Raw genomic sequence first — 14,209 nt, 5'->3', positions numbered from 1 at the left:
GCATTCAGAATCATTGGAATCTCCCACGATGAAGCTAACTCCAAGGGCCTCTCACTCACTCACCGCAGGCAGGTTGGTGGTCTTTCCGTCTTCTACCGACTCCTCTCTGGCCTTGCCCCCCCAGCTCTCTCTGGGCTCTGTCCCGCAAATATTCCTACAGGTCGCACAAGATCTGCCTGCAACCCTCTAATGGTCAAACTGCCAAAATCAAGACTCTCTGCTCACCTTCACTCCTTCATTCCTCTTTTCCTCCCACCTCTGGAACAAACTTCCTCACTCTCTTCATTCCCACTCCACCCTCCAGGTCTTTAAAACAGCTGTTCACCACCATCTCTTATCTTCCCCCATCCAAAACCTTGATCTTTTCTACCCCCGCTAATTTCACCCCAATTCCACTTTTTTGAAATACCAACTTCTGTCCTGGAAGTCCTTGGTGTCCTTGTGTTTTATACTTCTCCCTCCCCCCCCCCCACCCCCCCCCCCCTCCCCACGCCTCCTCCCCCCAAGCCCTCTCCCTTCCACACATCTCCCTGCTCTCAAATGTTGTGTTTGTGTGCTTCCCCTTCTCTCCCCATCTTGTGTTCCGCTCCCTCTTTTAATATATTTTGTTTGTCTGGTTGATTTGTTTGTGAAGTAAATGTTAGCTCTTTCACGAGCCTCGATTCAGTATACAAAAAAAATAAAAAATAATAATCACTACTTCAAATACCTAAAATTAGAATCAGGTGCACCAGCTCAGGTGCAAATGATTAGAACATCGTTAGAGAGGATCTTGGAGGAACCTGTCTTATTTAAACCTCAGACATTTCGTTTGGTTTGCTCTTTGTTGTTGAAGTGTGCGGCGTCACCATGCCTAGATCAAAAGAGCTCTCTGAGGCCTTCAGAAAGAAGGTTATAGATGTCTACGAGTCTGGGAAGGGATTTGAAAAGATCTCCAAACAATTTCAAATCAATCATTTGACTGTCCGGAAGATCATCTACAAGTGGAGAAGATTCCAAACAACTGCCAACTTGTTCAGGCAAGGCCGCCCCAGCAAGTTCAGCCCGAGAGCAGACCGCAAAATGCTGAAAGAAGTCTCAAAGAACCCCAGAATGTCATCACGGGACCGACAGGTAGCTCTTGCCACTGTTGATGTCAAAGTGCACGAGTCCACCATTAGAAAGAGGCTGCACAAATTTGATCTACATGGGAGGTGTGCCAGGAGGAAACCTTTTTCTGTCCAGAAAGAACATCAGGGCAAGACTAAAGTTTGCCAATGAACACCTTGGCAAAGACCAGCACTTCTCGAACAATGTGCTCTGGACAGATGAGTCAAAGGTAGAGCTATTTGGCCACAGTACCTGAAGATATGTTTGGGGAAAACCAAAGACAGCATTTGACCACAATAACCTGATACCAACTGTGAAGCATAGTGGTGAAAATACTATGGTTTGGGGCAGCTTTGCTGGATCTGGGCCTGGGCAGCTCATCATCATAGAATCCATTATGAATTCTTCATTGTACCAGAGGGTGCTTGAGGATAATGTGAGGCCATCTGTCGAAAAGTTGAAGCTCAACCGAAGGTGAACCTTGCAACATGACAATGACCCTAAACATACCAGTGAATCCACCAAGGAATGGCTGAAAAGAAATAAAAATGGAGGGTTCTGGAATGGCCAAGTCAAAGCCCGGATCTAACTCCGCAGGTTGGTCGGAGCGATGAAGAGAAGGACAAGTTCTGGTGTGCGATAGAGAAGCTGATGGAAAACGTGAAAGATGAGGAAGTTGTTGTGGTAGGAGGAGACCTAAATGGACATGTGGGAAAGAGTATGGACGGTTTTGAGGGAGTTCATGGAGGTTACGGATATGGTGTGAGAAATGGAGAAGGTGAAAGGATTTTGGAGTTTGCTGATGGAGCTGATTTGTTGATTTGTAATACTCAGTTCCAGAAAGAGGATAATAAGCTTGTTACATACACGTCAGTTGGGTCGACGACAACCGTTGACTGCCTGCTGGTGCGTAGGCGAGATAGGGGGCACCTCCGGGACACAAAGGTGATCCCGGGGGAGGAGGCTGTTTCACAGCACCACTTGGTTGTCTGCGACATAAGGGTGAAAGGTGCGAGGAGAGCTCGGCGGGTGAAGTACCAACCGAGGATGAAGGTGTGGAGGTTGAAAGAGGTGACAGTGAGGGAGGCATTAAAATAGAGGCTGAGTATGGTAGAGGATGATGTGGTTGTGCTTGAAAGTGGTTGAATGTCAATGAAAGATAGTCTGTTGGGAGCCGTTGGTGAGGTATGTGGATGGACAAAAGGACTACCGAGGCACTCGGAAACATGGTGGTGGGATGATGAAGTTGGAAAGAAGATTGACGAGAAGAGGAAGTAGTTCAAGGTGTGGCAGAAGGCGAAGGGTATGGGGGCAGAAAAGGCAGAGCATGAAAGTTATAAGTCAGCCAAGAAGGCTGCAAAGAAAGAGGTAGCAAAGGCGCAGGAGGCATGTAGGAAAATGTTCGGAGAACGCATGGATTTGGAAGAGGGTCAGAGAGCGGTATTCAGGATTGCAAAGCAGATAGCGAAAGAGAGGTGTGATGTGATGGGGGTGAGTTGCTTGAAGGACGAAGTGGGACAAATCGTTGTGGACCCAGATGGAATTAAAGGGAGATGGAAGAGAAATATGGAAATACTGTTGAATGCAGAGAATGAATGGGATGGCAACATAGAGAGTAACCCAGTTTTAGGACCGGCAGAGAAGATAACCGAGAAGGAAGTTGAGGAAGCGATAAAAGCAATGAAGAGTAGAAAAGCGGGAGGGCCGACGGGAGTTGTTGGAGATATGTTGAAGGCAGCGGGAAATTGGGGTGTGAAGAGAATGACAGATATCTGCAATCTGGTGGTGAAAGAAGGCCGCATTCCAGTGGTTTGGGAACTGAGTACCCTTGTCCCTCTATAAAAGGGGAAAGGTGACCCTCTGGACTGTGGCTCGTATCGAGCGATAAAGTTATTGGAATATGCTATGAAGGTATTGGAAATGGTGTTGGAGAGGAGGATAAGGAAGAAAGTGAAGATTGATGAAATGCAGTTTGGATTTATGCCAGGAAGAGGAACGACAGATGCACTTTTTATTGTGAGGCAGTTGCAGGAGAAATACATGGAGAAGAGGAAGAAGTTGTTTCTTGGGTTTGTTGATCTGGAGAAAGCATTCGATAGGTTTCCATGTGAAGTAGTGACATGGGCATTGAGGAAGTTCAGAGTGGAGGAATGGTTGATCAGAGTAGTGATGGCAATGTACAAAAGAGCGCGCACAGCTGTAAGGATGAAGGACGGGAACATTGGTCAGTTTGAGGTGAAGGTGGGAGTGCACCAGGGGTCGGTACTAAGTCCACTACTATTTGTAGCTGTAATGGAGGTGCTGGCTCAGAACGTAAAGGAGGGTTTACCGTGGGAGTTGTTGTATGCAGATGATCTGGTGTTGATTGCAGAAAGTATGGATGGACTGAAGGAGAAGATGAGCAAGTGGAAGAAATGTCTGGAGACAAAAGGTCTGAAGGTGAATATCGGAAAAACGAAGGTGATGGCAAGTGGTAAAGCATGTGGTGAAGTGGAAAGAACTGGGAAGTGGCCGTGTGCTGTGTGCAGAAGGGTGTCGGAGTGAAATTCCATTCAATGTACAATGTGCGCTGAGTGGGTTCATCAAAAATGTAGTGGTTTGAGATGGTCATTAACCAGTGTGGCAGCTACATTCAAGTGTAAGGTGTGCACAGAGGGAGCTGCAGATGGAGGAAATGTTGAGTTGGATCTTGGAGACGGCGTGAAGCTGGAAGGTGTGAAAACATTTTGTTACCTTGGAGACATGCTGAATGGAGAAGGCGGATCAGACTCGGCAACGGTTGCTAGAGTGACATGTGCATGGAAGAAGTTTCGGGAACTGAGTGGCGTGCTGACGAGGAGGGGAGTGTCGTTGAAGCTGAAGGGAAAGGTGTATGCTGCATGTGTGAGAAATGTTATGATTTATGGGAGCGAGACATGGGTAATGAACGTAGAGCAGCAACGAAGGCTGGAAAGGGTGGAAATGCGAATGGTTCGGTGGATGTGTGGAGTATCATTGAGAGAGGGGAAGACAAATGATGAATTGCGAAAGATGATGGGAATAGAGCCTGTGATGGATGCTGTGAAGAGAAACAGTTTGAGATGGTTTGGTCATGTGTTGAGGAAGGATGAAAGTGACTGGTTGAGAAGAGTGATGGAAATGAATGTAGAAGGAAGTAGAGGACAGGGAAGACCGAGAAAGACTTGGGTAAAGATGGTCGAAGAAGAAATGCGGGCAAGGGGGTTAACAAGGGGAGATGCAGAAAATAGAGAGAGCGCTGTCTGAGCTTCGAGCTGTCTTCGAGCTTAGAGCTGTCTCTTAGAGAGCTTAGAGCTGTCACCCTTGACATATCACGTGCCTTCAATACGGTCTAGCACCCCGCTCTGCTCACCAATCTCTCCTCCTTTGGTATCCAAGGCAATCTCCACGCATGGCTAGCGGACTTCTTCTCTAGTCGTAGTCAACGTGTGGCCCTGAATGGGTTTCTCTCATCTCCTCTTCCTGTTCAGGCTGAAGTTCCCCAAGGCAGTGTTCTGGGCCCTGTGCTTTTTCTGGTCTTCATCAATGATCTCTCTGACTCTCTTGAAAATCCTCTCTATCTCTTTGCTGACGACTCCACTCTCTGCCGCTCCATTCCTCATCCCTCAGTTCGGCAGTCTGCAGCCTCCTCACTCTCTGCAGACCTGGACAAAATCACAGACTGGGCAAACAAGTGGAACATGTCTTTCAATCCTGACAAATCTCACACTCTTACGATGTCTCTCCGAAAAGACCGACTGGACAACTCTCCCATCCACTTTCTGAATAATCCTCTCCAAGAAGTTCTGTCACTCAATCTCTTGGGTCTCACTATCTGCCATGATCTTTCCTGGGAAAACCACATTTCAAATCTGGCCTCCAAAGCCAGTCGCCGACTGGGCATCCTCCGTCGTGCAAAGTCCTTCCTTGGCACACCTGAGCTCCTCACCACATACAAGGCTTTCATCCGCAGCTCAATGGAATACTGCTCTCCCCTCTGGGCTGGTGCTCCTGCCTCACACCTAGCTCGTCTTCACGCTGTTGAAACCAAAGCATTCAGAATCATTGGAATCACCCACGATGAAGCTATCTCCGAGGGCCTTTCACTTACTCACCGCAGGCAGGTTGGTGGTCTTTCCGTCTTCTACCGACTCCTCTCCGGTCTTGCTCCCCCAGCTCTCTCTGGGCTCTGTCCCTCAAATACTCATACAGGTCGCACAAGATCTGCCTGCAATCCTCTTCTGGTGAAACTGCCAAAATCAAGACTCTCTGCTCACCTTCACTCTATCATTCCTCTTTTCTCCCACCTCTGGAACAAACTCCCCCACTCCCTTCAATCCCTCTCCTCCCTCCAGGTCTTTAAAACAGCTGTTCACCACCATCTCTTATCTTCCCCCATCCAAAACCTTGATCTTTTCTTGCCCCGTTAATTCAACCCAGATCCTCTTTTCTGAAATACCGACTTCTTTCCTGCAAGTCCTTGGTGTGTCCATGTCTTTTTTTTTTTTACCTCTCCCACTCCCACCCCCCTTCCCACAGATCTCCCGATGTCCCTGCTCTCAAATGTTGTACTTGTGTGCTTCCCCCTCTCTCCCCATCTTGTCTCCCGCTCCCTTTATTTCGTCTTATGTGTCCGTTTGTTTTTTTGTCATTAATGTTAGCTGTTACACGAGCCTCGATCTTGTATACAAAAAAAAAAATTGTTATTACCTCCGCCACCAAAGGTGAATGGAAGTTATGTTTTCATGACCGGTCTCTCTGTCTGTTTGTTTGTTTGTTTGGCTGTGAACAAAATATCTCAAAAAGTTGTGGACGGAGTCGGACGAAATTTGGCAGAGTGGTAGCGTTTGTGACAAGGACGAAATGATTAGATGTTGGTGAAGCTCCGAATTTGGATCCGGCTAGTAGACTTTTTAAGTGATTCTTCACCATTGGGAGATGGGGCCAAAAACGATCCATAGCAGGATATCTCAAAAAGTTGTGGACAGATTTGGATGAAACTTGGTGGACAGGTTGGGTGTCTGACAAGGACGATTCGATTCGATTTTGGTGAAGATCTCACTATGGATTCGGATATGAGAATTATTTAATTTTTTTAATGATTCTTCACCATTGAGTGTTAGGGCTAAAACCAACATATAGCAGGATATCTCAAAAAGTTATGGACGAATTTGGACTAAACTTGGTGGACAGGTTGTGTGTGTGACGATGAAGAATCGATTCAATTTTGGTGAAGATCCGGATCAGGCTGGTAGAATTTTTAAAGTGATTCTTCATCATTGGGAGATAGGGCCAAAAAACGATACATAGCACGATATCTCAAAAAGTTGTGGATTGATGATTTCGATTAAATGTGATTCTGCATTGTGATTTTCTGGTCGACTCTGGGATACAAAACGTAAACTGTTCACCTGGCGGAGATATGTTCTCCACTGAGTGCCGTTCTAGTTTATATCTAAAATCTACACATCCCATATTAAAGTTGCTGTTGAGGGCTGTGTCCTCAATGAGCACTTGATCATAAATTATATCTGACAATCTTCGGCATTTTTGAGCAACAGGAGCTCAAAGATATTTCAGAAAGCTTAAGAATTAGTTTAGTCACTCAGAAGTAAATAATGTTCTGTAAAATTAGATTACAATGACCCTTTAATAACTTTTTTTAATTGTTCTTCACTCTTTATGCTTCATCCTTTTTATTTCCGCAGAAGAACCGAGACCCACAAACGTCCGAATGAACTTTCATCCTGATACAATGCAACTCGTCATTATTTGGGAATCTTCATCAGTCACAGGTATGTGTGTGTGTGGCTCCATCTGCATTATTATTTGGCATTATGCTAAAAGTTATGTCACCTCCTGTAATTGCTGTAGACTATTGGAATGGTAATACATTTTTGCAGTTTACACACCATTTTTTTTCAGCATTATCCTTTCCTGTCGTTGGAAAAATTAATGACCACTAAAAACATGTGTAGCCATATTTTACACGAGGACATATGCAATAGGCTTTCAATAAGACTAACCAAATCGTTCCACAGAGCATTCATCTCTGTAAGAATCCATCTTAACCGGGATTTAATAACATTCGATAATTACCCCATGTACACAGCACAAAGAGGGGTTAAGCAATTGGTTCACTATATTTGTCTGATAGACAGCAGTCTATGATCAAGGAACTATTTCATTGCATTTGACTTTTACATTTTGAACACTGTAGAACATGAATCGGAACATGAATCGGAACACGAACTTGCAGTTTATCAGAACTTTCGCTTTTCAGTGTGTCTGTCAGTCAAACAAAATTGAAAATCATTCCAACAGAAATCTTACTGTTTTTAGGGGCGTCATAAAAGACACAAGTAACAAGCACGAATAACTAATTTGATTTGTAAGTAGGGTGGTGTAAAAATGGGTGCATCGTCGGCGGTAAACTTCCGATTCAGTGTTTTTTTGTTTGTTTTATTTTTCTAAAGCCTTTAAAACTTTCATTTAAACTTCCGATTCAGTGTTTTTTTGTTTGTTTTATTTTTCTAAAGCCTTTAAAACTTTCATTTAAACTTCCGATTCAGTGTTTTTTTGTTTGTTTTGTTTTTCTAACGCCTTTAAAACTTTCATTTAAATTTCAGATTCAGTGTTTTTTTTTTTTGTTTTTTTTCTAAAGCCTTTAAAACTTTCATTTAAACTTCCGATTCAGTGTTTTTTTGTTTGTTTTGTTTTTCTAAAGCCTTTAAAACTTTCATTTAAATTTCAGATTCAGTGTTTTTTTGTTTGTTTTGCTTTTCTAAAGCCTTTAAAACTTTCATTTAAACTTCAGATTCAGTGTTTTTTTGTTTGTTTTGTTTTTCTAACGCCTTTAAAACTTTCATTTAAACTTCAGATTCAGTGTTTTTTTGTTTGTTTTGTTTTTCTAACGCCTTTAAAACTTTCATTTAAATTTCAGATTCAGTGTTTTTTTTTTTGTTTTTTTTCTAAAGCCTTTAAAACTTTCATTTAAACTTCCGATTCAGTGTTTTTTTGTTTGTTTTGTTTTTCTAAAGCCTTTAAAACTTTCATTTAAATTTCAGATTCAGTGTTTTTTTGTTTGTTTTGCTTTTCTAAAGCCTTTAAAACTTTCATTTAAACTTCAGATTCAGTGTTTTTTTGTTTGTTTTGTTTTTCTAACGCCTTTAAAACTTTCATTTAAACTTCAGATTCAGTGTTTTTTTGTTTTTCTAAAGCCTTTAAAACTTTCATTTAAACTTCCGATTCAGTGTTTTTTTGTTTGTTTTGTTTTTCTAAAGCCTTTAAAACTTTCATTTAAACTTCCGATTCAGTGTTTTTTTGTTTGTTTTGTTTTTTCTAAAGCCTTTAAAACTTTCATTTAAACTTCCGATTCAGTGTTTTTTTGTTTGTTTTGTTTTTCTAAAGCCTTTAAAACTTTCATTTAAACTTCCGATTCAGTGTTTTTTTGTTTGTTTTGTTTTTTCTAAAGCCTTTAAAACTTTCATTTAAACTTCCGATTCAGTGTTTTTTTGTTTGTTTTGTTTTTCTAAAGCCTTTAAAACTTTCATTTAAACTTCCGATTCAGTGTTTTTTTGTTTGTTTTGTTTTTCTAAAGCCTTTAAAACTTTCATTTAAACTTCCGATTCAGTGTTTTTTTGTTTGTTTTGTTTTTCTAAAGCCTTTAAAACTTTCATTTAAACTTCCGATTCAGTGTTTTTTTTTTTGTTTTTTTTTTTCTAAAGCCTTTAAAACTTTCATTTAAACTTCCGATTCAGTGTTTTTTTGTTTGTTTTGTTTTTCTAAAGCCTTTAAAACTTTCATTTAAACTTCCGATTCAGTGTTTTTTTGTTTGTTTTGTTTTTCTAAAGCCTTTAAAACTTTCATTTAAACTTCCGATTCAGTGTTTTTTTGTTTTTCTAAAGCCTTTAAAACTTTCATTTAAACTTCCGATTCAGTGTTTTTTTGTTTGTTTTGTTTTTCTAAAGCCTTTAATACTTTCATTTTATTACAATTGAATTGTATATTTGAACACTGTAAACACAAATCACCTTGCTTGCACTTCTAAAAACCTTCAGTTCAGCAGTACTTGGGCAAAACTTTATGCTGTCTCGACCAAACAAATTTACCACCCGCTCTGAGGGTGGAGTAACAGTGAGAGTCGGATAAAATGGTGGTGCCTAGTGGCAATGGTTCATGTGAAGCCTGTGGCTACTGGTTACAACATTTTCTGGGGGAAGGCTGCAGCTGCGACTCATTTTTCCCACCTCAGAGGGATGTCAGGCTGAGTCAACCTACCTGGTGTTAATTCAATGGCATGACGGGTTCAAACTGAGGACTCTAAGATCTCAAGCCAGTCACCTTAACCGTTAAGCCAACACCAGGCTTGGTGCCTTGTGATACAATGACAGAGCTAACTTCGTCAAAAAGATCTGTTTATTTAGTGCATATTTGTCTCAAAGATGGTTCTAAAATCGTGAGTTTTCCGAGAACTGTTCGCACAAGGTTCAGCTCTGGACTGTTCCATTTGACTCATCAGCTTCATATGGTTGCCATCGTGCCTGTTATTTAAACTTCACGAACAAAGCTAATACTGGTCGTGCGAGGAAACGTGAAGCAAGAGTTGAAAATTCCCTTCCATGTCCTTTTCCTGAAGATTGTGTGTGGTAAGGTCTTATTCCCGGGTTATTTGTATTTCCGGGAGCGATCGAGTAAATGTTCTGTTGCCTATACACCACCAAAGTAGAGGAATGTGTCAGAAGAATGTGTTGCATGCTGGAACAATATCACTTGTGGGGCAGATACGCTGCTATTTAAATTAAATGGGTTATGAGCTAATGGTAAACATCTGTCATGAATACATCATACAGGAATGCCATACTTGTACCAACTTGCAGACTTCTAATAAAATGAAAATTTGATGATACAATGAATTTGATGATGATACTATAATTGGAGAGGATTCATTGATAAATTGCATTTTTTTATTTATTTGCTTATTTTTGCTTTGCTGATGGCTAATAAATTGTTTATTTAAACTAATATAACGAAATGCTGTTCAAAAAAAATTAAATATATATATTTTACATTTGAATTCCAGTTGATATTTTTAAAGTTGGCTTATGCTTTCAACAGGTGTGACCGGTTATAAATTGCGTGCCAAACCATCTCCTGGACAACAAGGAAAATCAGTGGATATCATGATCAGACCTGAGCAGAGGTCTTACACTCTGGAAGGACTTACAACTGGTGTGGAGTACATCATTAGCATATCGGCTGTCAAGAATGGCAACGAGGGACCAGCTGTAACTGCAACTGTATCCACAGGTGTGCTGGCCTTCCTGCATATAAATGGTTGAAACCTCCCGAAGGTTTCCTATTATATTATACATATTGGGTCAAAACGTGCAAGGTTGTGATATCACTGCACTCTTTCATAAGTCTCACCAATTGTTTTTTTTATGTGTCTTTGTTACTTAAAGCATTGTTTGTTTCACATGTTTGATTCATTGGGAATATGTGGTCAAACTCTACTGAGCTCTGAAGATTCATAGGCATGGCTGTAATAATGTTTTTGGAGAAGAAACTGGCAAAGGTCATTTATTTAATAAATTATTTTCGTATGAGAAAGTGGTTCTTCTAGGATTAACAAAATGAACATTTTACATTTGAATACTGTATTCTACTTATGGTGAGGTATAGCCAAAAAGAGATGTTAAAATACTGTCCTGTCACCTGTAAAATACTGTATTGTCTCACGATAAAACACGGGTTTAATCAGAAACCACAAACAAGTAAACACGACAGTAAATTCAACAAATAATTAATGAAAATAAATGCAAGACAAAATAAAAGTTGTGGTAAAAAAGTAATTCCCTACTTTGAGGATCCACCACTCAGACTCAAAAACACACATGAGAATGATAAAATAAAAATAAAATGTCCTTTTCGTGCCTGCACATAACTGTGGCCTCAAAATTACACCTTTTTGAGGAGGTTGGTGGCCGTTGAAGCTCGATGCTCAAAGCCTCCCTCGCGGAAGCCCAAAATGGCGGCAACGCCACATGTCGAAGGCTCTCGCTATCGAGACTGTGGTAAGCTTGCGAGGACTGCCTCCTTCCTCGTCCACTGCCTGGACGAGCACAACGCGGCCTTCAGCTCCCTGGTGAGTCCAACAGTCGAAACCCTCTTTCAAAGTGTCTGCAACGCAGCCCAGGGGCCCACTTTCTTCAAAAGCACCCACAAAAACTGCCAACGCAAATAAAATGGCCAGCCTTTTTCCCCAAGCCACGGCAGAAGCGGCGCACTCCTCTTCCTCCTGAGCGAGAACCAATCGCGTACCCCGGGGCGTGGCCTGCTGGCCTTCCTCTCCGCCCACTCATCCTCCGCCTCCACTGGGTGGGGCCTTTTGCCTATTTTAGATCCATTGGGGGAGCTATTGTCCGGGAAGCTGCCTGGCTTGCAGTGGATGGTCGTTGTGGTTTAATGGAGGTTTTTATGGCCGACCTTTTAAATGTAACACGTTAGGGGAAATCACAGAGGGACTATCGCGTACTGGGGAAAACTAACCTTAATACCTAACGAGTTAACACAGCCTCACCCCTCGTGTGAAGATACATAAACAATCTTACGTTACAGTTTCCCCACTTAAATACATCGAGATGTCTCCTACGTGTCCCCGGTCCATGCTATAATTGACTATACAATCCTATCTTTACTATGGGATTCCTCCATCTACCCCCACAAACGTAACAATACTTTTGTGGATAAATTAACTTTCTGATTTTAAAAAAATGTCAGTAAGACTGATTAGAGTATAAGGTGCCCCTGGTAGAAAAGTAGGTCAAGATGGAAGGGTTTCCCCCCATCTTACAATCCTTAATAACACATGGGTCATTGTTAGATTTGTTAACAACTGGAAAAAGGAAAAATCAAAACACAGAGTTGTTATAATTATTTTTTATTTTCACAGGATAGTAACATGCATATTAGAATAACAGAAACTGACAATTTGCCATCTCAGGCTGGTTTGGTTATTCATTTATTTTTAAGAATTCAAGAACAACATTTTATCTTTTTGTCCATACTGTTATCACATGAATTTTTCTGAACAGAATTGATGAAATAAGTTATATTATTATTTTGTATTTGATTACCTGACAGTGTAATAATATATCATTAAATGTGAACTTTAAAGTTATCATTTATGTTTTATTTGCTAAATTTCCAATGAAAACTCTTGATAACACATATTTATTCACAGTGGAAGCTTGTCAATTATGATTAAACATGAGTCTGGGAAATTATCATTTAAAGATGGTAATAAAGAGATTAGGCAATTGAAATGAAGAAGATTAACACAATATATCAAAACTTATGTTGAGTATTTTGAAAAAACATAACATTTTATTCCTTGTAACAATATGGACACTTGGTAACAGTATGCAAAAGCACAAACTGATTAACCGGAAAAAAGTCCTTTTTAACAGGAACAGTAAGACTGAAATTCTAACTCGAAATGTTTGTAACTTTTGAGGATTATATTTTTGCTAGTTGGCAGTGTCAATATGATCATCATAATGTCATTCTGCAAGCTGCAAATCCTTCAAAAGAATTTCCCATACATCTCATTTAACTTCATAATGTCTTGAGTTCTGAATTGCTTTTGGTTCTGGAATTGTAGCTAGTCTATATGGTATATTAAAGTAGCGGCAGTTTTGGGTCCGTCTGTCACTCTACGTCATTACGTCTATGATGTCATTACGGCATAAGACAGCGTACGATGGCTGACTCCACCGACCGCCTTTTAAATTTATATGCCATTCAGGCCGAACACGTCGTCGAAGCGGTTGAGCCTATTATATATATCACAATCTGCATGCTCTAACTTTACGTTTTTTTATTCAGAGTGAAACACAAACGAACCGATTATTGAAATGATCATCAAATATCGAAAGCATAGGCGTTATGGCTCTTCCAATGACACGGTATGTATAGGCCAATAATATACTGTACTGTGGCGGGCACAAGGAACAATAATTCCGCACACCAGTGGGTGGCGGGAGCGTCCAGGCGGGGAACGAGAGCGCATGCCCCGCCTTTCGACCGATCGGCCACGCCCGGGGACAAGGCGTGGCCTCGGGACATATATGCGGGCTCTAAGCTCGAGGCCGCCCAGTGCTGAAGTGCGAGCCCTTAATAAAGACTCTGTTTGTACCAACGCATTGTGGCCTACCTCTCTGGCAATCGAGTCGTATGTGCACAGCACCACACTGGTGACCCCGATTGGTTCAGCCGTCGCTGACCCCCGAACGCGCCATGGCTACCAACGCCGTCGCCGTCAAACTCCCGGAGTTTTGGGAAGCACAGGCCGACATTTGGTTTGTGCAGGCCAAAGCCCAATTTCAGCTCCGAGGCATCACGGCAGACGAGACCCGGTACTTCCACGTGGTCGCCGCCCTCGGGCCCGGCACTGCCGCCCCAGTCGTGTCCATCCTTCGGCGCCCGCCGGGCGACAACAAGTACGAGGCGCTTAAACATCTCCTCCTCGCCACGTTCGGGCTCACGGAGATCGAACGGGCCGACCGCCTCCTGGACCTTCCCGCCCTCAGCGACACACGACCATCCGTCCGGATGGATTACATGCTGTCGCTGCTTGGACACCAGCGCCCGGATTTCTTGTTTCGTGCGCTTTTCCTCCGCCAGCTACCGATACAGGTGCGCCTCACGCTGGCCAGTTCCAAAATCACGGAACCCCGCGACCTGGCCGGAGAGGCCGACAAGTTTTTCGCGGCCTGCGACACGCGGTCGGTTTACGGTGCTGCCGTAGTGGATCCCGGGGCAGAGGCTACAGCGCCCCCGGCTTCCCTCATGGCCGATGCTGCGCCCCGCCCACTACCGCCACCACCACGGCCGCCGCGGCCGTCACCGCCGCAAACCTGGTGCTACCACCACGCCAGGTTCGGCCGCAAGGCTAAAACATGTCGCCCGCCGTGCTCTTTTGACGGGTCGGGAAACGACCGGGCCGGCGCTCATTAGCGGCCCTGAGCGTCGGCCATTCCGCGGCAGCCTCCTGTTCATCACGGACACCTTGTCCAGGCGCCGTTTCCTTTGCGACAGGAGCGCAGGTAAGCGTCCTCCC

General features: G+C 42.8%; 1 protein-coding gene across 7 annotated transcripts in view; it reads left to right on the top strand.

Annotated features, from left to right (window-relative positions):
• The window catches only part of LOC137433592 (uncharacterized), a 377,223-nt gene that overhangs the window by 162,411 nt on the left and 200,603 nt on the right, over window positions 1-14,209 (top strand). For all 7 annotated transcript variants that reach the window (XM_078782386.1, XM_078782378.1, XM_078782406.1 and 4 more), the window contains 2 exons: window positions 6,795-6,881; window positions 10,204-10,395. In XM_078782386.1, the coding sequence (XP_078638512.1) occupies window positions 6,795-6,881; window positions 10,204-10,395 (279 nt within the window). The remainder of the gene's footprint in view (window positions 1-6,794; window positions 6,882-10,203; window positions 10,396-14,209) is intronic.

This window comes from Myxine glutinosa, chromosome 1 (assembly GCF_964187855.1).
Source record: "Myxine glutinosa chromosome 1, kmMyxGlut1.1, whole genome shotgun sequence".
Taxonomy (NCBI): domain Eukaryota; kingdom Metazoa; phylum Chordata; class Myxini; order Myxiniformes; family Myxinidae; genus Myxine; species Myxine glutinosa.
The sequence above is the reverse complement of the archived record's forward strand: the minus strand, read 5'-3'. Positions and strand labels throughout refer to the sequence as shown.